Genomic DNA, 25431 nt, shown 5'->3' with positions numbered 1-25431 from the left:
TGCCCGCCCTGTCGCCCGCCCCCGCGCCCGGCCTCGCCACGCGGCCGCTCTCCGAGATGACAGACACCTCGGGGTCCCGAGTTGACTGACACCTAACTCTCCTCCTAAGCCGAGAGGGAAGCCGCGTCCCCACCTGTCCCCCAGAGCCGCGCAGCGCGGCCCACACAGGGGCGCCCACTTCCACGTCGATGCCTAGGGCTTCCTTCTAGGAGCGGGAGTGGGCGCGGGGCGAGCGGGATGAAGAAGGCGAGGACGCGTTCCTGGAGAATCGGAACCGGGAGTGTGTGGCTGGAGCGAGGTGTGCAGTGAGTGGGAGAAAAAAGGGACCCGGTGTGAGGCTGCTAAGCCTCGGAAGGTGTCATCCTCGGGAGACGAGGGTCAGTGGGTGGGGTTCGATGGAACGGAAACAAGATTCGAGTTTTATTTTTTGGCCAGGCCACTTCATATGTGGGATCCTGGTCTCCTCACCAGGAATTGAACCTGCACCCCCTGCATTGGAAGCGCGGAGTCTTAATCACTGGACCCCCAGGGAAGTCCTCAAAACAGGTTTCAGAAACAGGTTTCTACAATACCCTTTAGCTGTTTTTGACGGGAATCCAACCAGTTGACTTGGTAGGGTCAGTAGCGTAAGTAGTATAAAATCCAAGACCCTGACTTCTTTGCCGAACACACAGTTCAGCTGGCCTCATTCCCATCTTGTCGTTTAACTGTAACCACTGTTTCTGTTATGCTGCATTTTCTTTTTTAATAATAATTAGTTTTACAAAACCGACATCATTACTTATATGTAAAATGTTTTGTTGATTTTTTTCATTTAATGTATTATGAATATTTCCTTACTATTCTTGTGTGCCATTGTATTTGTCAGAACCCACTTAAACTGAGTAATCCAAAAAAGGTAGTATGCCAGTTTGAGTAACTGAAAAGCTCAGGGACTTTCATGGGTTGAATTGCCCAAATAATAGCTGTAAGGCTCTCATTCTCCCATCTCTTCACTCTTTTTCTGAGTGTTGGCCTTGTTTTCTTCAATGGTAAATAGACTCCCTGTAGTACTGTGAAGAAAGTTCCATGCTTTCATTGTCCCAGCCTAGGAAACCCAAAGGCAATAAAGCATCTTTTCTAATTGCTCCAGCAAAAATCCCCTAATGGATCTCACTGACCTTATTGAGTCATGGGTCTACCCCTGAACCAGTCACTACTTGAAGGCAAGGGTTGTGTGGTATTGGAATGCTCAGATTAGCTGCACCTGGCCAAGAGCAGGATGTGGGGTGGGGTCAGCCCCACCTCTAGTGGGTGCTGGGGGGTACCACCCAACTTCCCATTTAGGACAAAGGCACTGGTTCCCCCATCTGCTGGGAGTAGTAGCAGCTGATGCCTCTCAGCTGAGTCACTCTAGAAACTGCCCTTAACCAGAGCCACCGCTCCCCTTGTCAGCTCTCATCCAATGACTGATGTGGGATGTAAAAGGTCTGAACTCCAGTCCCCTCAGCTGGAGTTAGCAGTTGAGGCTGCAGTTTCCCTGGTGGCTCAGACGGTAAAGAGTCTGCTGGCAATGTGGGAGACCCAGGTTCTATCCCTGTGTCGGGAAGATCCCCTGGAAAAGGAAATGGCAACCCACTCCAGTATTCTTGCCTGGGGAATTCCATGAACAGAGGATCCTGGCCGGCTACAGTCCATGGGATCACAGAGTTGGACACGACTGAGCAACTGACACTTTCACTTTCTTTCCCTTGAAGGATGGGTCCAGGCTCCTGGTTGGGGTCATCCGAGGCCTTAATGACAGCTGCCTCACAGTTCAGCTCTTCTCTCTGCTTAATTTTCAGTCCCTGGACCGTTCCCCCACAGCTACTGATTTTGACACTCCCCAACAAAGTTTCCCAGGTGGCTCAGTGGTAAAGAATCTGTCTGTCAATGCAGGAGATGCAGGTTTGATCCCTGGGTGGGGAAGATCCCCTGGAGAAGGAAATGGCAATGAACTCCTGTATTCTTGTGGGGGAAAATCCCCATGGACAGAGGAACCTGGCGGGCTACAGTCTGGTCCCAAGAGTCAGACACGACTTAGCGACTAAACAACAAACTTTCTGCATGAAAATCTCCATCTGAGTCTGTTTCTCTGGGGAACCCAAACTGATGGTTTCTCAGTCCACTCAAACTGTATAGACTGAGAGGGGAAGATCAGTTTCCCAAAGGAAAACCAGAATGCTGATACTAGAAACGATCCAGGGGCAGTCAAAAAAAGATATGCTCTTCATTTATTTTTTTAATGACTGTGTGGTATTTCATAATGGTATATCACACATAATGGAATCAGAATGGATCAGAATTTATTCAGCTACTGCCCTATTCTTTAACACTGTGGTGGCCGCCTTAAACAGCTTTGTGCATGTCTTTTATTTCCTCAGGATGCATTCCTAAAAGTGGAATTAGTGGATCAAAGATAAATAGTTTTTAACAGTTTTCTCCACTCTATCCTCCAAAAGGTGACAGCAATAGTTATTCCCACCAGAAGGCTAGTTCTTTGTACCCACAAATCTATATTGTGGTTCTTTATTTCTACTGACCTAATAGATGGAAAATGGTGCCTTAAGTCTTTTAGATGCCTTAACCGTTGAGCCTGAACAGTTTTTTTCTATTCATCTTGTGAGCTATGTGTTCAGTTTTTGGGGTGTTAAAAAGAATTTTTCTTGTCTCCTGACAAATTTTAAAGCCCTCTAGTGGCAAGTTCTCACACCACAAGGTCTAGTCAAAAAACAGGTTTAAAAAAAAAAAAATGAAAGTACATGTTGGAAACAGGACTAAATTGTTGACAGAAAAGTTGTGTTTAAAAAAGATGTGGCAAAGAATTCAAAGATACAGACTGGAAGGACTAGGATAAGCTCATCTTAGATGGTGAGACCTAGACTTTGGATATGTGTGTGTCACAGGGGGAAAACAAAAGGGGGAAAGCATTCCAATATGGAGAGCAGGGGGGCCATGGAATGAATCAGGTAACGAATGAAGAAGGCTCTAGTGAGTAATAGAGGATACAAAGCTGTTAAGACTACAAGTCACAGGATACCTCAAAAGAAACAGAAGTCTGTGGCAGTGGGGTAGCCACACGGTAAGATATTTTAGGAATATTAATCTGGGATGAAGGCTAAAAGGTCACCAGTATGTTAGAGACTGTTACACATTTTTTTCCCCTTGGTTAAGATAAAATTTCCACTGTTTCTAAGAACCTCAGTACTCTTAGAAATGTCAGTGTCCTTCTAAAGACAAATATTTCATTTGTTTCCGTTAGGATCTCTAATTCCTCACTCCTAATATGTATTTTGTCACCTTTTAACAGCGGGTTATTTTTTCCAGAAAAGAGGCTTTAAATCACTCTTCTCCAATAAATGATAAAATGAGGTGTTTTCTTTCTTTTACCTTCAGTTTTCTAAAAAGAAACAGGAAAACATTAACAACTATATTTAATGTGACACAATATAATGGACCATAAAAATCCATGTCACTTCCTTATAGCTACTGCATTATTTTTAGAACTTAGAAAAATGAATCAGGAGTGAACAATTCACCAACAGGTTTATAGACTCAGCTTCTCTGCAGAGATTTTTACAGGCTGCTTAAGACTTTAGGAGGCAGTATAACTTAGGGCTACTTGATGTCATTTTGAGCAACCATTCCAGGCATGCCTCTGTATTTTGCTGGAAGTATCCCTTCCATAAATGTAGGCCTTGAACTAGCAAGCAGATTATTTGCTCTGAAAGTTCATTCTTTTCTGAGCTGTAATCTCAGCTGTTTCACCTTGTACCTCAGGGGCAACAAGGGGCAGGCAGCTGATTGTAAGACACACAAATCCCAACCCTAAGGAGTGTCACTTTTTCACTCTAGCACAGTACTCTGCACAAAGTAAGGAATTCAAATACCTATTAAAATAGTAAAGAAACAACAGGTTTGTAATCACTTAACAGTATTACCATGGATTTTTAACAAAAAAGACTGTCTTCTCTCTGAAAGGCAGAGGAACTCACTTATTGAACTTTAATATAGGCCAGGCATTTTACCCCATCTTATTTAATTCTCATAATCATCCTATGAAGTTAGTATCACTATCAGAGATGAAAAAAAATGGGGTTCAGAGGTTAACCTGTCTGAAGTCAAGCTGTTAATCATTTGTAGGGCCAGGAACTAAACTTTGGTCTGTGCTTGGTCGCTTCTGACTCTTTGCAACTCCATGGACTGTAGCCCACCAGGATCCTCCATCCATGGAATTTTCCAGACAAGAATAAAGGAGCAGACTGCCACTTCCTACTCCAGGGGATCTTCCCGACCCAGAGATCGAACCTGCATTTCTTGTGTCCCCTGCATTGGCAGGTGGACTCTTCACCACTGTGCCACCTAGGAAGTCTCCATCCTAAACTTGATCTTAGCCAAAAGGCCAAGAAGCAAAACTTTGATCTGGCTGCAAAGCCTGAACCATGTGACTGCATTCTGCTCACTCGTCTTGAGGTCACAAAAGAAGACACAGTGAAATGGAAGGAAGTTTCTTCATCCCCTAATAAAGTTGGAGAGGAGTCTGTAAGAAATCCCATATGTCTCTGACCTAAAGTCATGTGACCCATTATATACACAACTGTCAAGGATACTCTGATCCTTTAAGAAGCTGATTAAGTTTATGACAAATTATGTAGGCTTTTTACTTAAATAATGTGTAACATTTCTCAATTGCAAGCCATCTAATCTACTTAAGACCCTAAACCTATGTAAATTGTAAGGCTTATAGAGTAAGTCCTAATTCTCTAAAAAGATCCCCTCATTTCACAGATGAGGAAACCAGAAAAGTTAATTTCTTTAGCAAATTTTATTTAGTTATTAAGGTTCAGATTTGGCCTTAGTACATATTTAAATGTGAAGAGTATCACATTTTGTAAATAAAATTATAATTCATCCATACACAACTATTTTATATAGGTATCAACATTTACCTGCCTCAAGGGCACAATTATAACTCCAGAGACCATGTCCGATATAAAGTCTTTAAGTAGCTAGACCTATTCATACTAACGTCTAATAAAAGCCATGTCTCTTTAATTTCCACAGAACTTTCAGTTTGGGGCTAACTCACTGGTTTAGAACATTAGCAGAACGTAAGCTTAGCAGTTGGCTTCCACTCAAGGAAAATATTTCCAAGGCATGGGTGTAAAAAGTTTACTGCCCTTTCAGTCCAAAAAATAATCTCAAAGGAAATAAACTACAATTTTCTAAACATACATTCAATAGTACTAAAATAGTTGTCAATTCTGTAAACTGAACTATTTTTTCATGTAATATTTTAAATTTCTACATACCACTTGTAGTGTTTAAAATTCTAGGCATGGTCCCTAACTTGATAGATGTGTTATGAAACTGCAACCTACAATTTGTAGAACTTGGAGAATTCATAAAGAAATTAGACCAATGAAGGAAGGATCAGTTTTGGAATCTGCTATGAGGATATTTGATGTGAATGTAACTCTAAGGGTAGTTTTAGCACAGACCTCAATTACATTAAGTGATAATAAATAGAAACCAATAAGCAACTATGCTCTGTAAACTCCTGAATTCCAAGTAAAAATTTGGAAAAGGTGATAGCTCTAAAATGAAGCTCAAGAAAGATTTTCTAACTATAGTGGGATTCTGGTATCCCCTACTCAAGATTCTTCTCCAGATGTTTCTAAAATGGAGAAGCTGTTGGGTTTTTGGTGGGGATGGGCAGTGTAAGGAGACAGTAAAGATACCCAGGATACTTGAATGACACTTGTGATACAACTAATTGCCCTTCCTTTCCTCCAGGATTTTGGAGCATAAAGCCATTTTGCTGAGGAAAGGGGAGAGAAGAATCACAGTCCTATGAAGGAGAGTCCATTCCTCTTACCCATGCAATGGCCATGATTCCAAAAGACAGACCAAACTTTTACCAAGTAAGCAGGTTGCCAGGAACAATTCCAGAAATGAGATTCCTATATAAAGACCAAAAAAAATACAGCAATCTAGCATATATATGCAAAATAATATCCAAAGATACACTGTTTTCATCAGTCAACCTTTATGAATGCTAACACATTCAGTCCTTTCATTTTTCCTTATCACTAGGTTTAAAAAAAAATACAGTTAATCATTAACTTATTTGAAGTTTTAACAGAAGGGCAAGTACCTAGATTTCTTTCTGGTCTTCGTAACATATGGTACACACTTTCATTCTTAGATAATACTGTTGTGTGTCAAATGTATGATAACATATTCACTGAAACAGGGATTACTGACTCTATAGACCAACTGCAGCACCTTTCAAAGGCATTTATCTATGGTTAAGAGTTGGGCATTTGGGGTTTGAAACACAGCTTCCTATAATTTAGGGCTGTGACTTCTCCACCCTCCCAAAAAATATGGATGCATATAACACTTTCATCTGAAGTCTACAAAAATATAAATATTATATAATTTTAGAGCTGCAAAAGGACCTTAGTGATAATCTAGCCAGACTGCTCCCCTAATTTTCTAATGAGGTAATTGAGGCCCTCACTCACAGAAATAAATAATCCACCTCAGGTCTTTTGCTACGTTAACAAGTGCGGTGAACTTTCCCCTCCTGCGTCTTTGTATGTGTCAGATATTTTGGTCTGAGCTCTTGAAAGGACTAGCTTCCTTTGAGGAGAAACTGATTCTGCCTATCTACTATGCTATACTTTTATGCTACATCTTTTAAAATAATACAAAAGCAGTATGTTAATCTTTGACTTAAAATGGCATATCAACAAACTTGGGATACATTGCAACCATTTTATTAATATGATGGGCTGGGGTATATCTTTTAACAGGAGTACTGACCGACTACCATGAATGTATTTCGATACTCTGCTCCTGTATCATACTCGATTCAATCAAATCACGTGTAAATTACTGTCACCTCCACACATATAAAACGTTTACATTTCATTGTCTGATAGAACAGCACACACCCATGCCCCTCTTCTTTCTGGTTTAAATTCATGTAAAGATGCTCACATAAAATGGATTTTTTACTAATCAAGGACTTCATAATATATGAACTTTTCATTACACTACTTCCGCTCTGTTTTCTTTTCTTTAATTGAAGGGAGGATTAAGAAAGCAATGCTGTGGTACAAAAAGACCTTCTTACAAGGTCCTCTTCTGGAGAAATGTTTGCGAACACAGTTATAGTCTTATAATGACTGTAATCAAGACCATCCCACAAGGACAGGAAGGTACATTCACTCTCCTGGAGAGTTTCTGATCTTATTAACAATATTATGACTGGGGGAGATAGTATAAAGACAGCCCAGCAGAAGACTCTCCCAGAGAGATATTTTGAACTTATTTCAATCCTATAATGACTGTCATGAAGATGACATGATAATTGAATTCGTTTTGCTGAAGAAGTTTGTGTCTAGAAAGACACGCTCAATAATGTTATTAAATGCTGTTATAATTACGTTCTGTGAAACTATCAGAGGTCACAAAAGCAGAAAAATGTAGCACTGTAACAAAGAATAAGGAAACACTTTTGAAGAATAAACACTTAACACGTAGTATTTTTAAATGGTATCTAATAAATTTTCATGTCAAATTTTTAACTAAAGATATAAAATTTTTAAATGGCAACTAATCTTCATGTCAAGTCTTTTAACAAAATCCACAAATCGATTATAAAAATTGAACAATGATAAATGTCTTATGTATAAAGTTTGAAGGGAAAGTTTAAATGTCTACATTATTCTGTTTAATTCTTGAGGAATTTTAGTTGCTGCTGAGGTGCAGTCGATACATTGCTAAAATAATTCAGTTATGAAAATGGTATCAGTTAAGGTTTGGCATAGCAGCATCCCAGCAGTCTTCAGTCATCCACAAATGTCAACCGTCCAGGCCCTTCATTCTTCATCCATCTCCTGTATCTTTTCCATCTAGGGTCATTTGCCAGTCTTTTCTTTAGTTCCTCTTCTTGCTCTTGTTTGTAGACCTATAAGTATAAATAACATGAATTGACTTGATAATCCAAAGAGAAATGTTTTCATTAGGTTTATGGCAGGTTTCCCTGATGCTGGGAACGATTGAGGGCAAAAGGAGAAGAGGGCGGCGGGGATGAGAAGGCTGGATAGCATCACTGACTCAATGGACATGAACATGGGCAAACTCCGGGAAATGGTGAGGGACAGGGAGGCCTGGTGTGCTGCAGTCCATGGGGTGCGAAGAGTTGGACACAACAACTGAACAAGGACAGCATGTTTATATGTTTCAAATATAATTTTAGGTAAAAGTTTCCAATGAATGTATTGGTTTGTGTTCTGAAGACCATGCACCAAAAAATACTAAGCAATTAAGCACTTTAACATTCAGTATTTAAATTAAAAAATAAAAAAAGAACAACTCATGTAAGAACTAGTGTTTTTTTCTACTGATTTCTATAACCTGGAAATGTATTCTTTTCTTCCTTGAAATTATACGTAAGGTGAGTTTAAAGGGTTTAAACATTTCTTCTCTACAGCTAACATCCAATATTAAAGAATCAACACAAATTTTCTTAACATGGTACTCAGTAAATTTAACAGATAACTTTAAGTATATGTTGATCCTAACCAAGGAACAAAGTGACCTTATAAATACTTCTGTCTCCAAACTGAACTTACGACTTCTTTTATCTTCAAAGATAATTATTGGTTTTTCAAAATATTTTTAAAGTTCCCAAAGAAGGTTAAATAAACCACAGAGGTTAAAAACAAAGAATATCTTTCATTTCTATAATCTTTAGTGGATGTCAATTAAAGTTAAATGGACAAGTTTTCATAACCAATTTCACAGCCATATCAAATTTTAGAAAGACATTACATTAATTCCAAATTTCAGGAAGTAATACCTAAGATAATTTCACATAATACCATAATTCAGCCCAGGATAGCACTCCATGACAGTTTATTGTATAGCGGGCTGCTTAAACTACTTAAAAGTGAAAATGTTTCATATATTGATTGGGTCAGCCATAAAATTAGTTCAGGTTTTCCATACGATGTTACGATCAAAGTTTAGTGAGTGCAATTAACAGATAATGGTGACATCCTTGCAAACATACATTCTATCCCAGTGCAATTTAACATAACAAATTAGACCATTCTTTAAATGTTTCGCATTAGTAAATTAAAGTATTTGAAGTTCATCTTTTAAAAGGACAAATTTACAGGTTAAAAACTCACTAGTTTTATTGTCTAGTTATATTGTTATAACTACTGGTTATATTATTGTCAACAAAAGATCTTTATCCATATTGAACTCTTCAATTTCAGAAATTAGAGCACACTTCTGTGATCCTTTAGTTTTAAGTTGGTAAGGAAGATAACAGTAAAAATCACAGCAGAGTCATTACTCACCTCATAATTTTCCTTTATCCAAAGCTCCCGTTTAAGAAAAGTTTCTTTCTGATGATCTTCTAGACTATCAAACTGAGACTTTGACATCTTCATAGATTTACGTATGATATACAGTCTTTCTTCTTCCCCGTATTCTTTGCCTTTGATGTTAAAATTATAGATCCATCGGCAATACCACACTATATACGAGCACAGGTGAAAAGGAGCTAAGAGAATCTGAAACAAGAGAAGGTCACGTATCTGGGGCTTCTGATAGCCTCCCTTTATATCTATTTTACTTTTTATAATGTTCTTTATGATGCTCTCCTCCTCGTCACGAACTTCCTCTTTGGACTTTTTGTTTCTACCCTTCTCTTTGGCTTTTCTCAGTAACCCCTGCTGCTTGGCAATCTCCATGGCTTGGATACGGTACTTGGGCACCGTGGCCAGGTAGCTGATCGTCTTGTCATAGCTATTCCACCAGCTGAAAAACTAGAATATTTAACAAAGAAAAACAGGTCACTTTTATTACCAAAATTCATCTTGGTGAACACAATCCTGCCCGCAAAAAACCCATTTTGATTAAAAACAGGGACGTCAAAGATCTTACTCTGTAGGTTAAAAGATACAGTTGAATAATAGCTGTGTGGACATGGGAATCTTCAGGACTGACAAGTCAGATAAGTCATCAGCTGAGCCAAAAAGCCACTGATTCTCCACAGGAGACACCCAAGATCAGAGGATGGCTCAGGGGAATCACACTGTACCTGTTGATCCCACATCTTTACCATCAGACTCCTCCTTAGATCACAGTTAAGAAATCTCTCTTCTTTCTTTAAAGTTGTAATCTACTTACTGGAGGAGTCAAAAGGCAAAACGTGGTGGTAAGGAGTTTCTTTCAAACAATCACAGGGTATACACTCAGGCAATGATATTTATCTATTTCCTAAACCATCTGTACATACCACAGTAATGTTCATCATATTATGAACTGAAAGATTCAAGTATGTTTGAATCTTTACTTATTTGGGCAGGAAAACATTAAATTATTTCTTAAATATATTCAACCACAAAGGATTTTATTATCAGAAAAAGTCCTACTCCTCATATAGTACCTCCACACATTTCAGCTATTTTACTGAATAAATACAGCAATTATACCAGTATCCTAAAATATTATAGAAGCAATCTATCAATAGCAAAAAAAAAAAAAAGTGACTAGAGTATTATGTTATCTAAAACAGAAAAGTAAAATTGCCCTTCCTCTCCCTGTTGAAAAGGCAATACTACAAAAGCTGAAACATTTAAAATATACAATCTTGGTTTCAGTAGGAATTCTTTTGTCATAGAAATTGAATTTCATTTCTGGGAATTATGGAGAAGTAATTTTGAAACTAGCAAATTGCTTCATTCCAGTCACTTATTTTTTTTTCCCCCCTCTAGAGGAGGATATGATAGGTATGGTTAGTTTAGGAATTATAGTAGGGAAAACTCATTTCAGGCTGAACTTGTATTTCTGTGATATATTAAAACAACATAAAATTACTGTAGCACTTTTACTCTATTTCAGGGGTTTTTAAACTGGAGCAGTAGTGCCCTTAGCTGTCATGTGGCAAAGTGTGAGATTTTTCTTTGTTACAATGGTGGCAAGCACTACACCTCTGGCATTTGCTAGGCAGATGCCAGGACTTGTTAGGCCGTATTAAGGAATTTGGATTTTTCCCCAAGTTTAATGGGAAATCATTGAAAAATCCTATGAAAGTACAGTTTGGTCCTTGAACCAACACGAGGGGGCCCCATCCTCTGCAAAATCTGCATGTAACTCATAGTTGGCCCTCCATAGGTGCCAACTGTACACAGACACGGTTCCTCCCTATCCTCCAATTCAACCAACCTCAACTGTGTGGTACTGTAGTGCAGGACCACAACTAGTGAAAAGAATCCAAGCATAAGTGGACCCAGTATAATTCAAACCCATGCTGTTCAAGGGTCACCAGTAAATCATACAGATCTAGTTGACATTCACTCTGGCTGTTATATGGAAAATATAGAGCGGGCAATGCAAGGAGATCCAACCAGTCCATTCTGAAGGAGATCAACCCTGGGATTTCTTTGGAAGGAATGATGCTCAAGCTGAAACTCCAGTACTTTGGCCACCTCATGCGAAGAGTTGACTCATTAGAAAAGACTCTGATGCTGGAAGGGATTGGGGGCAGGAGGAGAAGGGGATGACAGAGGATGAGATGGCTGGATGGCATCACGGACTCGATGGACGTGAGTCTGAGTGAACTCCGGGAGTTGGTGATGGACAGGGAGGCCTGGCGTGCTGCGATTCATGGGGTCACAAAGAGTCAGACACGACTGAGCGACTGAACTGAACTGAACTGAATGAGGAAGTGATCTGGGTTTTTTGTTTGGTAATTAGTTTTAGTAGTTATATAATGACATGCACAATTTCTTAGATTTCCTGCCATCAAAGATTCCAATACTATCAACTGATTAAATAATTTTCTAACATGAAAAATTAATCTGAAATGGAAGTAAAACTGCACAAAAGCGTACTTCTAGTTCAGTTTTAATGGCTAGCACTAGGCAACGTGCACGCCTTCCCACGCACATGGATACCCACACCCATCAATACACACCTGAAACACTGAGATGGCGCACACGCTGACCAGGACCACGAGCCTCACGTCCACTTTGGGGGCCAAGCGCCTGCTGTAGTAGTGGTAGTAGTGTCTGTAGTACTCCTCTGGGTGATCCAGCATGTAATCATAGTCTTTTCGCGTTTCTTCATCCTATAAAGTAAAGATAACAAGATACCCAGTCTCACACAACAGCTCATAAAGTGGCCTTAGTTAATAGTCTGTTGAAGTCAAACCTAGAATTTTATAATTATATAGTCAATCTGAATGAAAGAACAAATTGTCCAAAAAATGTCCCATAATTCCTCAAAGGCACACGCAAACTTGTTTCCAGAACTTTAATATTAGGTATAAAGCAAAATTTAACTTTTTTTCCTCAAATTCTTGAGTACGATTAGGCCTCCTGGAAAAAATAAAAACACTTCAATAGCAATGAGCTATGCTTATTTAGCCAGTGCTGTGGTGCTAATAAGGATATAGATTTGTTCTTATACTTTAAGAGCATGCTGACACCTACTCTCAGTCACTGTTGATAGAAAAAAGAATGTTTATTTCTGTTGTATATATATATTCACAATCATTTCCCAGCCTTGTATAGGAGGTTTTCTTCTGAAAGATTAAGATAACAAAATAATAGACAAAACCAGTCTATGCCCTCAAGACTGAATTATGTTCATCTCAAGGAAACACTGAAACATTGATGGAGTAGAATGGTCAAAATCTACCTCTGTGACTTTAGGCAAAAATTTTAGCCTCTCTGAGCCTCACTATTCTCCACTTGTAAAACAGAGATATTAATAGCTCCCCTACTAATTTTACAGGGCTGTTTTGGATATCAAATGACATATATCATACAAAGACATGTTAAAAATATGTACTCCTTTACTATTATAACATGTTTTCACAGCCCAGTTCATAAAGTAATATATAGCTCTTTCTTAATTGTGTAAACATGCTGAAAAAATTATAGCCTTCTGAAATGCTGCTCAAATGTTTACAAATAAACATTTTTTAAAACCTTCTGTAATTTTAATCAGTTTGTAACGGGTACAAATGCCAATCTTTTACTGAGTTACATAGGTTAAAAAGCTATTAAATTATGATTTGCTTTTTTTAATACCATAAAAACCTGTTTTTCAGCTTGTCTTGTTTCCAGAAAAAATGTTAAACACTAAAGCCACAGCAAATTATTTTATCTGTAAGTGAGTACAACAGAAACCATTATGAAAACAAAAATCTTTTTTAAACCTAGAGGATTTCTATGATAAATTAATTATTCAACATTCATAAAGCTGCAGATTATTAGCAAAACCATTTCAAAATCTACATTTAGTTCTCTGTAACCACAGAGGCGCTTGGATCTGTTCAAGGCCTCTCCTGAGTCCTCCAATATGCAGTTTCTTAGATTTAAAATAAAAAGTTTGCTAATGAGAAAATCTTTCTTGTACCCATTAAAATCATTATATATTTCCTATGAAGAATTCTGAATTTGGAAAAGAAAGAAAAGAATTCTGAATTTGAATGAGCACACTCTCGGTAACAGCTCTTACATTCATTACATTCAAAATATATTTTACCTCTGACTAGAACTTGAAGCTAGATGAAGTAGTATCTAGTATAATTAGATGTAAATATATTTAAAGTCTATTCCATGGCACTATATGGAGAGCCGATATGAGAATCATCTGTTATATAAGGAAAGCTGAGCTCAGGCTGATATTTTCACATTCACTTCTTGTACATTCTCTTTCATCAGAAAAGATTTTCTCAGGAGTTCCCTGGTGGCCTATGATCCTATGCCAGGCTTTCACTGCGACCGCCCAGGTTCAATCCCTTGTCAGGGAACTGAGACCCTGCGAGCCGCACACCACACGCCTCAACTGTCAGTCCATTATTCCTCTGTAAGCCATCACCATATTCTAGAGCTTCTAACCCAAAGAGTGTAAAACGGCACAGGTCATACAGATAGCTCTGAAGACTAAAGCCTATCTGATGTACCTCATTTTGAGTCCTTCAGGACACCAAAAGGTGTCCTGAAGGACATCCTCTCTCCTTTTTTTGGCTTTTTGGACTAATTTTATAGATATGCTGTTTCTGGCCTGAAATTATTGCCTTTTAAACTCAGCCTCCCAGCTTTGGCAGATACTTTTTGAAATGTATTTGTTCAAACACGATTCTTCTCCTTGCTCTAACTAGACAACAAGTTTTGAAACTAACTGCCCCCAGGGTGAGGCTCCTACAGTCCTCCAGCATCCTTATCTCGGCAGAGCCCTTAGCCGGGTCTGACTGCACTCCTCCTGGCTGTAGCATCCAGTGAGATCTGAGTGCCACTGAAATGCGCTCTGTGGATACCTTGCGTCTGGTGACTATGCTCTTTTCTTTGTTCTCTTATCTTAGTAAAGGTCATAATCCATGGAATGCAGATATCCTTCTTCAAGCATTTCACCCGTGTCTTACCCCCGAGTCACCATCTTCTCACTGGTCTCTAGATCTGTGACTTCATCAAGCCCAGAGCTTCATTAACAGGATGGTCAGCTAATGCTCCAGCACCAGCAACTTCAAAATTTATACTTTATGTCTGGCCTCTCTACTGTCACCAGAGCCTGTGGGGTCTATTGAGGTCCCTCTATAATGAGTCCTCAAACTACTTCATCCCTGTAAATGGTTTCAGGGTCAAGCCTGACTTCTCTTAGAATGGTTTTCTTTTCCTTGGGGCCCATAACTTCATGACCCTATTTTGGTCATGATTAGAGACAAGAAGGCCTGCGTTCCCCTTGTTATAGCATTTATTCAGCCACAATCTTCTTTCTTTACTGGGTTTATAGCTTTCTCTCCAGAATGAAGAAAATGGATTTTAAGCTGAGCCATGCATAATACACTTTACAAGGTTGTTTCAAGGTTGGCAGAGATTGAAGAGTTAGGGAGTCTCAACAATCTAAGTCAAAGTCCTACTCTTCAGTAACCTACCAAGTTTAGGATCAACCTAATAAGAACACAAGACACCAGGAATATTAGGAAAAAAGAAAAGACAGACTGGGACCCAATTAAAGAGTTTTATGTCCATTCTTATTTTAATATCATATATCTATTTTTCCTCCTACCCATCTTGGGACCTAAGTAGCCTCACTGTTTGTTTGTTTGTTATCTCCAGTGCTTCCCAGTGGCTAGTAAAGTAAGTTCAGTTTTCCTTGGCATGCAACAAGGCCTCCATAACTGGCCTAAATTTACCTACTTAGCAACATCTCATCACTCTCTCTTCTTTTGCCCACAGCAAACATTAGATAGCAACTTCTGGAATTTGGTGTGTTCTTCTTAAGTATAACATGCTCTTTTATATCTATGTCTGAACAGATAATTCACTTTAACTCAAATGCACTTTCCTTTTACCCAACCTCATGAGCTTCCATTAACCCTTAGGACATAAATAATAGTAGACAGATTCAGACCACTCTTACTATACTTATTACCTATTTATTATAGCACTTATCACATTGTAATCATCAGGGTTTTTTTCTTTGCCTTGAATGAGAACTTCTAGAAGGTAGGTTGGGTGATCCATTAATCTCTGTATATCCAAGGCCTAGCACAGTGCCTGGCATTCAATAAATATCATTTCAAAACTGAATGAAATTTTGTAAAGGCTCTCCCTCACTGCAGACATCTCCCCAGCCACCCAGGTCTCCACCTCACCATGAAGGTAGGATGGGTTATCATAAAAACCTGGGCTTGGCAGAAATGACTGCTTGATTTCATAGCTTATGAAGATATGCTAATGTGGCTATAAGAGCTTAAACCTTAAAACAGTGTAATATCTTACCTTTCAATAAGGTAGTACTTTTTCTTTCAGCAATTTTGTGGATCTTAAGGTCCCAGGGTCAGGAGATTCCAGCTTCTTTCCAAAGCCAAAACCTTTATACTTGTTTCTTCCTCCTCTCTGTCCTGAGCCTTGACAAGCAGGGCAATAAGCTCCTTGTCTCTAATCTCTACAGGAAAAAATGACGCTTCTGCTGGTGTTCACTCCACTCCCAATCCTCTTGGGCATATGCAGGAGGACTGGAACATAACCACCAATATCTAGATCAAAAGTGAATAAGAGGAAACCCACAAGCAAAAAGTACTGAATCCTTCCTTCTCTTGTGAAAATGATCATTCCCCCCTCCCCAGAGGCAAAAATATATTATGTTCTTGTCCTTGAAAGAAATAATGAATTGTTTGATCTCAACAGATGTAAACTGCAATAATTTGATATTGCAACCAGTTTCATATTAAAAATTTTCAATTACACAAATAATGGAAACCATTTAGGATGGTAAAGGCCAAGAATCAATAATATATGAAAATACAGTAATAGTTTGTTCTTAAAATATATATATATTCATCCTATTTTTGAAAGAAATTTACACACAAATGATCCTTTAAAAAAAAAAAAAAAACACCTGATTTTTCTTCCAGACTATCACACCCTACTAAAGAGGAAGAAAGTTAACTGCTCTCAGTTTCCATTTCTCTTCCTGTTCCCTGCCCAGCAGCCACTCAGGCAACTATCCTCTTAAACATCTTCTTTTCTCAGTCTGCATGCGCTCACAGCAACTTCCACCATTTGCAATATCACTCTATACCACGTAAGAGTGACACTCAGATCTGTTCTTCCTGCTCCTCTTACTTTGAGATATCTCCTGAACATTTCCTAAATGTAACATAAATATCTCAAGTTAAGCATAGTTACAGTCCAGATCTGTTCCTGTGTTTCAGTTTGTTAACCATCTATTTGGTTACCTGAGCTTAAAAAAACCTTAGTTATTTTCAGCTCAGCAAATACTTATGCAAGGCATTTAAGCCATGTGCTGAATACAAAGGGGGATAAAAAGACAAACGAAAGTCCTGGCCTCAAGAGCTCCCCCATGTACAGGAAGAATCTAGCAAGCAAGAAAAGCCATGGGCTAAGCACTGACTCCTCTGCCTGAGACCACTGGTAACAGGATTCACAGAAGGCATGAAATGAGTGCTCAATCTTGAAAAGTAAATAAGATGCAGCTAAATCTGTTCCAGGCAAAGGGAGCAGCAAGTGTTAAGGTAGAGAAGCATAGTGAATAGAATAGACTCGGTGAAGCTTAGGCACTGGGGAAGTTTAGGAAAGAAAGGAGTAGCAGATGTGGCCAGGAAGACAGGTTCCATAAGAACTGCAAGGGGTCTTATGCAACAGGCTCAAGTGTTAGAGTGTGAACTGTCTGCGCTATTCGAACATAAAATGGCTTTCAAGTATGAGACTAACAGCACTCTAAGTGTGTATTTTTGGAAGATAACTCTGACAGTATTATAAAGAATGGAATGAGGGAAAAATAGATTTCAGAGACTAAGAAGTAGAAAAAATAAGACTTCTAGTGATTAAAGGGGTACAGGAATCAATCACATTGAGAACAGTGATGTTTCTAATTATAGTCACTCTGTGAACCATGTTATTCTAAGAATAAAGGAAGAGGGCATCAAGCATGGAGAAGGTGCAGGGGGAAACTGTGGAAGATTTTGAAATGGGGAGGAAAAAAATTACTGGACAGCTTTTCAATGCCTGGAGTCTCCAGGTATTACTTATTCCTGTAGGAGAGGCATGCTTTTATTTATTTTTGAAAAGTCTACTTTAACTTTGTACGAAAAAAATTAACTTGTGGAAAACTGGGGGTAATGCAATAATTCTTATTCACACAAAGACAAACTGTGTTCAGTAGAATTAAGAGAACTGATGACTGCCTTCTCATACTGACCAGTATTATAGGCATTTCAGCACTCCTCGTCTTGACTGTAAACGGTGGGACACTTTTTCTCTTGGGCTCAGCTGGTAAAGAAACTGCCTGCAATGCAGGAGGCCTGGGTTCCATCCCTGGGTTGGAAAGATCCCCTGGAGGAGAACGGCTACTCACTCCAGTATTCTGGCTTGGAGAATTCCATGGACTATTCCACGGGCTTGAAAAGAACTGCATAAGACTGAGAGACTTTCACTTTAATATCTTATTGGTTCCTGCATTAATTAAAGAGCTAAATAAAATCTTTGACACATGTTCATTTTGTATGAGTCATCCTCTTTTAAAATTTATGCTTTTAACAAAGATAACAGAATTGGTTTCATGTTTAATTTTGGGTACCTGTGCTACAAATGAGAGACAATTTAAAAATATGAACCCAGAGAATGCACAAATTTCAGGACTGTCAAGGATGTTGTTGAGTTTCATCAGAAAGAGCTTAGAAAAGGAAAGAGTACCCAAAGGATAAGACTCTAAGGAAATGCAATGTTTAAGGTGAAGGCAGAGGAAAAAGAAGGCCATACAGACTGAAAGAAAAAGCTCAGAGCAAAGGGAGAGAATTACATCAAGGCAGTCAAGGGAGAGCAGCTTTAAGAACTACTTGGTGGCCATCCGATGCCACAAATAGTTCCAAAAGGGAGAGCAGCCCTCTGATCTGAGGCTTAGCCATCACTATTCACCTTGGGAAGAACAGTTCCAGGATGTGTGCTGATGCACACGTCAGTGACAGTTTAAATGATGGGGTATAAGGAAGTAAAGACAGACGATGGTGAGGAAAGCAGAAAAATGTGACCACAGTTTCAAGGAATGAGAGATGAACCAGTTAAGAGATTCCCAAGTTATCAGAGAGGAATGGTGAGATTCCAGAAGATGAAGGTGGAAGTAAAATGAGTTCACTCAAGAAAAGCTTCCTGCCTTCCCCAATCTATCCTCAATCTTGTTCCCAGAACTTTCTTTCTGAAACAAACATCAGACTTGTGTTACTTATCCACTTTCAAACATCTGGTAACTCGCCAATACATAAAGTTCAACACACCTGAACACAGTTTAAAGGGGCCATCCCAAACTACTTTCAGTCTCCTGAAACATTCTCCCTACCATGCACCTGAGAGGCTTCTAACCTAGAAACAGTAGATTCCCCTACAATCTCTAAAAGTACACTAAGGGTCTTTGTGCGGTGAATATCTCAAAATATTCCATTTACCTATGATAAACCTACACATGCAAAATTAACATGTCAAGTGCTTAGTTTCTGCCTAGAATTACATTAACTCAGTAGTTTTGTGTTATTCAAAAGCTCTGATGGGTTGTTGATAACATCATGTGTCAAGGAGTCACAGCACTAGAATTGAACACATCTGGTGTTTAATCAACCTTGGCCATAAGTAGGGAGTAATAGCTGGGAGGGATTGGGGGCAGGAGGAGAAGGGGACAACAGAGGATGAGATGGCTGGATGGCATCACTGACTCGATGGACGTGAGTCTGAGTGAACTCCAGGAGTTGGTGATTGACAGGGAGGCCTGGCGTGCTGTGATTCATGGGGTCGCAAAGAGTCGGACACGACTGAGCGACTGAACTGAACTGAGTAGGTGACGTTAAGGGATGAGTGAAAAGTAAACAACACTTATGGGTTTAGAGCAGAAATAGCAAATGTGGCACAAAAGGTACCACATCCTTCTGGGCCAGTGGCAGAACTGTTCGACACGTCATCTTTCCCACTAAACCCAGAAAGTGAAAGTGAAGTTGCTCAGTTGTGTCCGGCTCTTAGCGACCTCATAGACTGTAGCCCACCAGGCTCCTCCGTCCATGGGATTCTCTAGGCAAGAGTACTGGAGTGGGTTAAAGGGCCCCCAAATTTATAAGTGTTACATGGAGTTGTGACCAATCAGAGTTTGTATGAAATGAAAACTATTTGTTATCAAGCTTACTTAACTTGGCTGTTTATCAGCATCACAACTGTAATACAATTTCACATCATTTCTATTATTTTTATGGATACACATTTATTATGAATGTCTGATTAAAATGTGGATTAATGCTGAAAAAGAAAAAATAATAACATCAATAGGATAGTAATACCAATAAGTGTGGCTAATTTTCTTCCTCCAAAACGGAGTCCCTGGGAAAAGCATAAAAGTGATGGTACATCTCACTGCTGGAACAAGCCCTGCACACTCACAACTCCGTGTTTTCGTTGATCAAGAATTTTCTCTACCAGAAATGTCCCTTCACAGTCAACCGTGGTGACTGTTCTAGATCCAGATCAAAGAGTACATTCTTCTCCAGTCCTCCAAGAAGAAATAATTGTGCCCTCTCAGTGTTGCAATATAATCTACACAACTTAAATTATATAACTTAAATAAATAATAACTGAACAATAAGCATGTGTCTCCTTATTATACTGAAAGCTTAAAGGCAGGAACTGGGCCTTTTTCATTGCTATGGTCTCCTCCTTCAGAACTTACGTCAGTACCGGTTAGGAGACACGGTTGAGTAAGAGAATATACAAAGGGAGAACAAGAAACAGTAACATAACAGGGCAAGAAGTTCAGAATGCCCCTTTTGCCAAATCATTCTTAACTGCGAGAATCCTACCACATCAACCAGACCAATAAAGAGAAACTGAACTGTTCCTGTGACTTCCCTGCCAAGACAAGGCTGAAGCAGAAGGTACTCTCCACACATCCCTTCAATGTATCAGATAACCTGCACGCCAGCAATACCCCCAAGGCCTTTTCTGTGTTCTTCTCTTGGGATCTTACAAAATGCTATCAAACTCTACCACTGTCTACCAGGGACAGGTTTTATAAGTGCAGCCTTCCTGACCAGCTGTTTCCTCACCTGCTTACTTCTATGCCAGCCTTCTCATTTTATCTAGCTCATCCAGTTCTTATGTATATGCAGAATTAATGCTCCCACTTTAAAACCCTGAGAAAATAATTTCTCCTTAAAAATAGAAATGTGATTTTTCTCTCACATAGGAATTTTTCACTCATACCTATCCAATTTATTTTATCTGTACCACTCTTTCAAACTCCAGTTAATTTGGGGTAAAATGTCAAAGTAGGCTTCATATACCCGTGTCAAAACACCAGAAGTCCACTTTCAATTGCCATCCTATCTGAATCTATCTCCAGATAGGAGCATGTATTTAACAAACTTTCATTATCTATGTGCCAGACACTGTGCTAGTTGCCACAGATATATATGCAAAAATAAGGTTTAGTGGAGAGGGGAGATGGGCTACTCAGCATTTACAGTGCAGTGTGATAAGTGCTATATCCACATAAGAAGATCCAAAGTTGACACAGTGAGTCTGTTTACTTAACTTCCAAAGTCCATGAGTCCCCTGAATCCCCAGTAGTCAAACACACTAAATAGGTATTTCATCATCCTAACTCATGTTATGAAACAAATATAAAGCAGTGTGTGAAATCATAATGGTTTCAAGCCCTGCTGAGATCTGGAAGTTTAAGTTATTTGAGAACATGAACTAAGCATGACTTGGTAAAAGCATCTGGCAAGTTCCCTTTGCCCTCCATTATTACCATCTTTTTTCTGTTTTTTTTTCCATTCTGTCTATTCACAGGAAGAATCTCTGTTGCTATAAAAACAATGACCAATTGTGATAATATCTCCTTGTCTGACCAACTACATTTAAATCACATTAGTATCACTTTTTTAAACAATCTCCATCTAAAAAAGCTCTCTCAAAGAGGTGTTTATTTCAACCAAAACTAACTTCAGAGTCAGAAACCCACCATACCTTACACAAATATAATTCTCATTTTGGTGAGTCAGAGATGCTTGGTTGTTACAAGTTTTAATGGAACACCACTGTAAGGTTACAATGAGGATATAATATAGCTTCTTATTTATGTTTAAAAAAAATTAAGAGGCTTGAACACACCAAGAATAAGAAATTAGGGAGGTTATCAAAAAATTATGGGGGAGAGAAAAAAAGAAAGGCTCCTGGCTTCAGTGAACTTACAACTGAGTTATTTCGGATTTCACAAAAGAAACAATTTCTGTCACATGCTATTCCAGAGATGGAATCTACCTGAGCATTCTACAAAGGAAATACAGAATCAACTTTTCCCGCTATATGCCGGCAATAACTGAACATGGCTGTGAAGGAGAACAGTCTTCCCAAGGCCCTACCAAGATCCTCCCTCCTTTTCCAGGCTCACAAGGTTTACTGTTAGTCTTTATGGAGAAATATATACTGTGTATCAGAAAGAGCAAATAGAAAGGAAAAGTGGTCCCAAGTCAGCGGTGCTGCCCCCATGAGGTGATATATGGAATTCCAGGCAGGTGTCTGTGGTTATCTTTATTCCAGAGCCTCTGAACTCATCAACTTCTCCCACTATTTTGTCTGACCTGCTCAAAGTAAAAGCCAGATGGACCTCTTAGCCCTCCTTCCAGGCTGTGAATATAATCCAAGTGCAACATATAACAGATTAACAGTGGTTGATACATAACAGATATCAGATATAACATGTAACAGTGGTTACACCTCTGTTGCCTCTGGCTTCCCAGGCAGCGCAGTGGTCAAGAATCCGCCTGCCAATGCAGGAGAAGCGGGTTCAAGCCCTGGGTCCGGAAGATCCCCTTGAGTAGGAAATGGCACCCCACTCCAGTATTCTTGCCTGGAAAATCCCATGGATAGAGGAGCCTGGTGGGCTGCAGTTCATGGGGTCACAAAGAGTCGGACACGACTGAACATGCACGTCGTACCACACACTGTTGCCTAGAGGGGATGACCCCAGTTGATCAGATCACTGCATTCTCCAGAAATTATATCTTCTGACAACTTTCTCACAATTCTGTTATGACAGCAATAAAATCAGACCGCCCTGTTTGTTTTTAATACCTGCTTGCACACACAGCAAGACAAAGTCCTCTTCCTTATTCCAGGAGAGAGCATCTGCAGTGAAGCTTTTAAAAAAAAAAAAGTTCCTGGAGGTGTTCCAGGTGCAAGTGGAATCCATATCTATCCCTATAAAATTAACATGGAAGTTTTCACAGAGCTCAGCAAGGGTCTGAACTAAGTCCAGACACCCCTCTTCTCTCACAGTAACTTCCGTTCTCCTGAGTAATGATGAGTAGGGTTGGGGAAACTATAGAACACTCTCTCACTCCCTCCATCACCACGATTCCAATTCTAGTTCCCTGTTTGGAGGCATCTGCAGCTACCACAAGCCTGCCCCAATCAAGAGGAACAGTGCGCCTTTCTCCAGACATTACTCCTTTTTAACTGCCTCAAAGTTCCTTGTTCTTGAGTGGACAGATTATTTCCTCGAGCTCTTCACTAGCTGACGAATCAGTGCTAAACTTGCAGGAACACTGAGAGGCAACCGTGACAGAGCCACCAGCTCAGCCTCCGCATTTGTCGCTTCAAGGAAACAGCAGGAACAGTTAAGAGTCCTGCGAGTTCCCCCACCCCCGCTGTCTCTTATCTCTTGGCGTTTGTTTTCAAAGTTGTTAACGTTACGCTCACCCTTTTCGCGCCAAATCTACCCATCTCCAACCCCAGCAGAAGGCGGGAGTTGCCAGTGTTTCTGCTGCCTCTCTTCCGGACGTTCTTCACCTGCCCAAGGCTCCCTTCTCTGCTACGAGGGCTTTGGAGGCGCAGTGGTAGGCGCTCTGGCTGCTTGTTGGACCACTCTCTTTCCCCACTGAAGAAAACAGACGAGTTTCGGGTGCCGGGCTGCCTTGGATGAAAAATCTCCCCATCTTTCGGCAGTCTTTCCTTACTCACTCTTTATCCTAAATAACAGACAACGAAGCCCTCTTGGTTGCCTGTGGCCACAGCACTTTCTCAAACCCCCACCCATTCCTCAGGTAATTGCCAGTGAAAACTGCAATCTCACCAATACTGGCACGAATTTGGTGCATTTTATGGCTCTATATTATCCGAACTGCTCTGGAGAGCAAGCCATAAACTCCTTGACTCAGAATTTTCAGCCCTAGAAATCTTATCTGGAAAGATAATTCACGATTGAATTATACTATCCCCACTCAAAGTAGTCGTTAAAAGCAGACCATACAACAACATGAAAAACTGCCTCAAAAAGAAAGAAAAAATAGACAAAAATACACTGTAACTGTAACTGCTGTTGTATTAGCATGAAGAGACCCCTGAAACAGTAACACACCAAATATGATTGGTACTTTGTGATTTCTTATAGTTTGCTTTTTGCTGCAGTAGAAAACAGGATCAGACTAAATCTCCCCAACCCCATAAGTGTGTTAGTCGCTCAGTCATGCCCGACTCTTTGTAACCCCATGGACTGCAGCCCACCAGGCTCCTCTGTCCACGGGATTTTCCAGGCAAGGATACTGGAGTGGGTTGTCATTTCCTTCTCCAGGGGATCTTCCCAACCCAGGGATTGAACCTGGGTCTCCTGCACTGCAGGCAGATTCTTTACTGACTGTCCTAGGAGGGAAGCCCTTCCCATTTCCATAGGACTCAATAAATCCTTTGTTAAATAACTACAAAAATATTCACAAAATATTTCCTACTGGAAATTCTCAGAGTCTTGAAACTCAAGTCATTAAGCACCAATTTACATCTCCTATATAGGAGGTTTCCCATTGATCATTTAATCCTCAAAATAGCCTACTGAGCAGGTTTCATGGCCATAATCCTGCATATGAAGAAACAGGTACTCTGACATATTAAGTCACTATCCAAGGTCACATGGGGGTGTCAGAGACAAAAGTCAAACACCTGGTGTTCTTAACGTTTTTCTAGAACCTTATGCCCAAGATGAATGTCACAATTAATACCATCCCCCGAAACCAAGTTTCTGTCATGTCATATTGGGGCGGTCGCACTGTCATTGGAGATCTTTCCAGTGTTCTATCATAGACCTCGGTAAGAATAATCACCCTGCTTTCCAAGTGTGAGCTGCATCTTATTAAAATGCCTTTGCATACCAAAGACAGCCACAAAATGTAGGGGGTAGCTACTCCCCAAGACTGAGGGGGTTCCCATCTTTGTCAATGGGGCATGTGGGCTCCCTCACTTGGGAAAGCCCGAGCATCCTAATGATGGTAAAGGTGGTCGAGCCGGGCGCCGGAATCACAGGGAGCCTCGCTCCACCGGCCAGGTGACAACGGGGTCGCGCCGCGCGCTTCCCCGGCAGGTCCTCGCAGCCCCCAGGCTTACCTTGAGAGTCTCGTAGGCGGTGGCCACCAGCAGGAAGGCCTCCTCGGCGCTCTGCGGCGTCCGTCCCGGGCCCTCCTCGCCAGGCTCGGGCCGGTAGCGGTCGGGGTGGTAGCGCCGGGCCAGCTGGCGGTAGGCCCGCGCGATCTCCGCCTTGCTGGCCGTGCGGCTCACGCCCAGCACCTCGTAGCAGTCCCGCGTGCCGCAGTAGAGTCCCTCCACCAGGGCGGCCGCGGGCCGCGCGAGCAGCAGCGCGAGCAGCAGGGGCGGCAGCAGCACTAACCAGCGCCGGCTGGCAGCCCCGGCTCCCCGGCTCGGAGCGAACGGGATCGCCATCCCGGCTGGGCCACGGCTCCGAGAGCCCAGCCGCACCCCGGCACTTAGCGTTGCGCCCTACTCGGCGGCCCGGGCTCAGCTCCACGTCAGCACGCGGCGCCTC

At 40.5% G+C, this 25431-nt stretch overlaps 1 protein-coding gene and 1 long non-coding RNA gene across 2 annotated transcripts; one reads left to right on the top strand and one right to left on the bottom strand.

The window, feature by feature from the left end:
* The first annotated feature begins 8 nt into the window (after positions 1-8).
* LOC120863101 lies at positions 9-6002 on the top strand. Its single transcript, XR_005720926.1, has 2 exons — positions 9-298; positions 5815-6002. It is a non-coding gene; the product is annotated as an uncharacterized LOC120863101 (long non-coding RNA).
* LOC120863067 (dnaJ homolog subfamily C member 25) lies at positions 4825-25431 on the bottom strand. Its single transcript, XM_040239314.1, has 4 exons — positions 24996-25431; positions 12026-12178; positions 9402-9872; positions 4825-7999 (listed from the first exon to the last, which is right to left on the bottom strand). The coding sequence occupies exons 1-4, from the start codon at positions 25326-25328 to the stop codon at positions 7877-7879; spliced, it is 1080 nt and encodes a 359-aa protein (XP_040095248.1). The 5' UTR covers positions 25329-25431; the 3' UTR covers positions 4825-7876.

The sequence above is a fragment of the Oryx dammah genome, unplaced genomic scaffold (assembly GCF_014754425.2).
Source record: "Oryx dammah isolate SB20612 unplaced genomic scaffold, SCBI_Odam_1.1 HiC_scaffold_1, whole genome shotgun sequence".
In the NCBI taxonomy this organism is placed as follows: domain Eukaryota; kingdom Metazoa; phylum Chordata; class Mammalia; order Artiodactyla; family Bovidae; genus Oryx; species Oryx dammah.
Note: the sequence above shows the minus strand (reverse complement) of the source record. Positions and strands in the feature narration are given on the sequence as shown.

Excerpts from the sequence above, each read along its gene's own strand:
- LOC120863067 (XM_040239314.1), bottom strand. The coding sequence starts at position 25,328 with ATGGCGATCCCGTTCGCTCCGAGCCGGGGAGCCGGGGCTGCCAGCCGG. Across the intron at positions 12,179-24,995 it reads CCGCCTACGAGACTCTCAAG|GATGAAGAAACGCGAAAAGA; the intron begins GTAAGCCTGGGG and ends TTTACTTTATAG. Across the intron at positions 8,000-9,401 it reads GGATAAAGGAAAATTATGAG|GTCTACAAACAAGAGCAAGA; the intron begins GTGAGTAATGAC and ends TTATACTTATAG.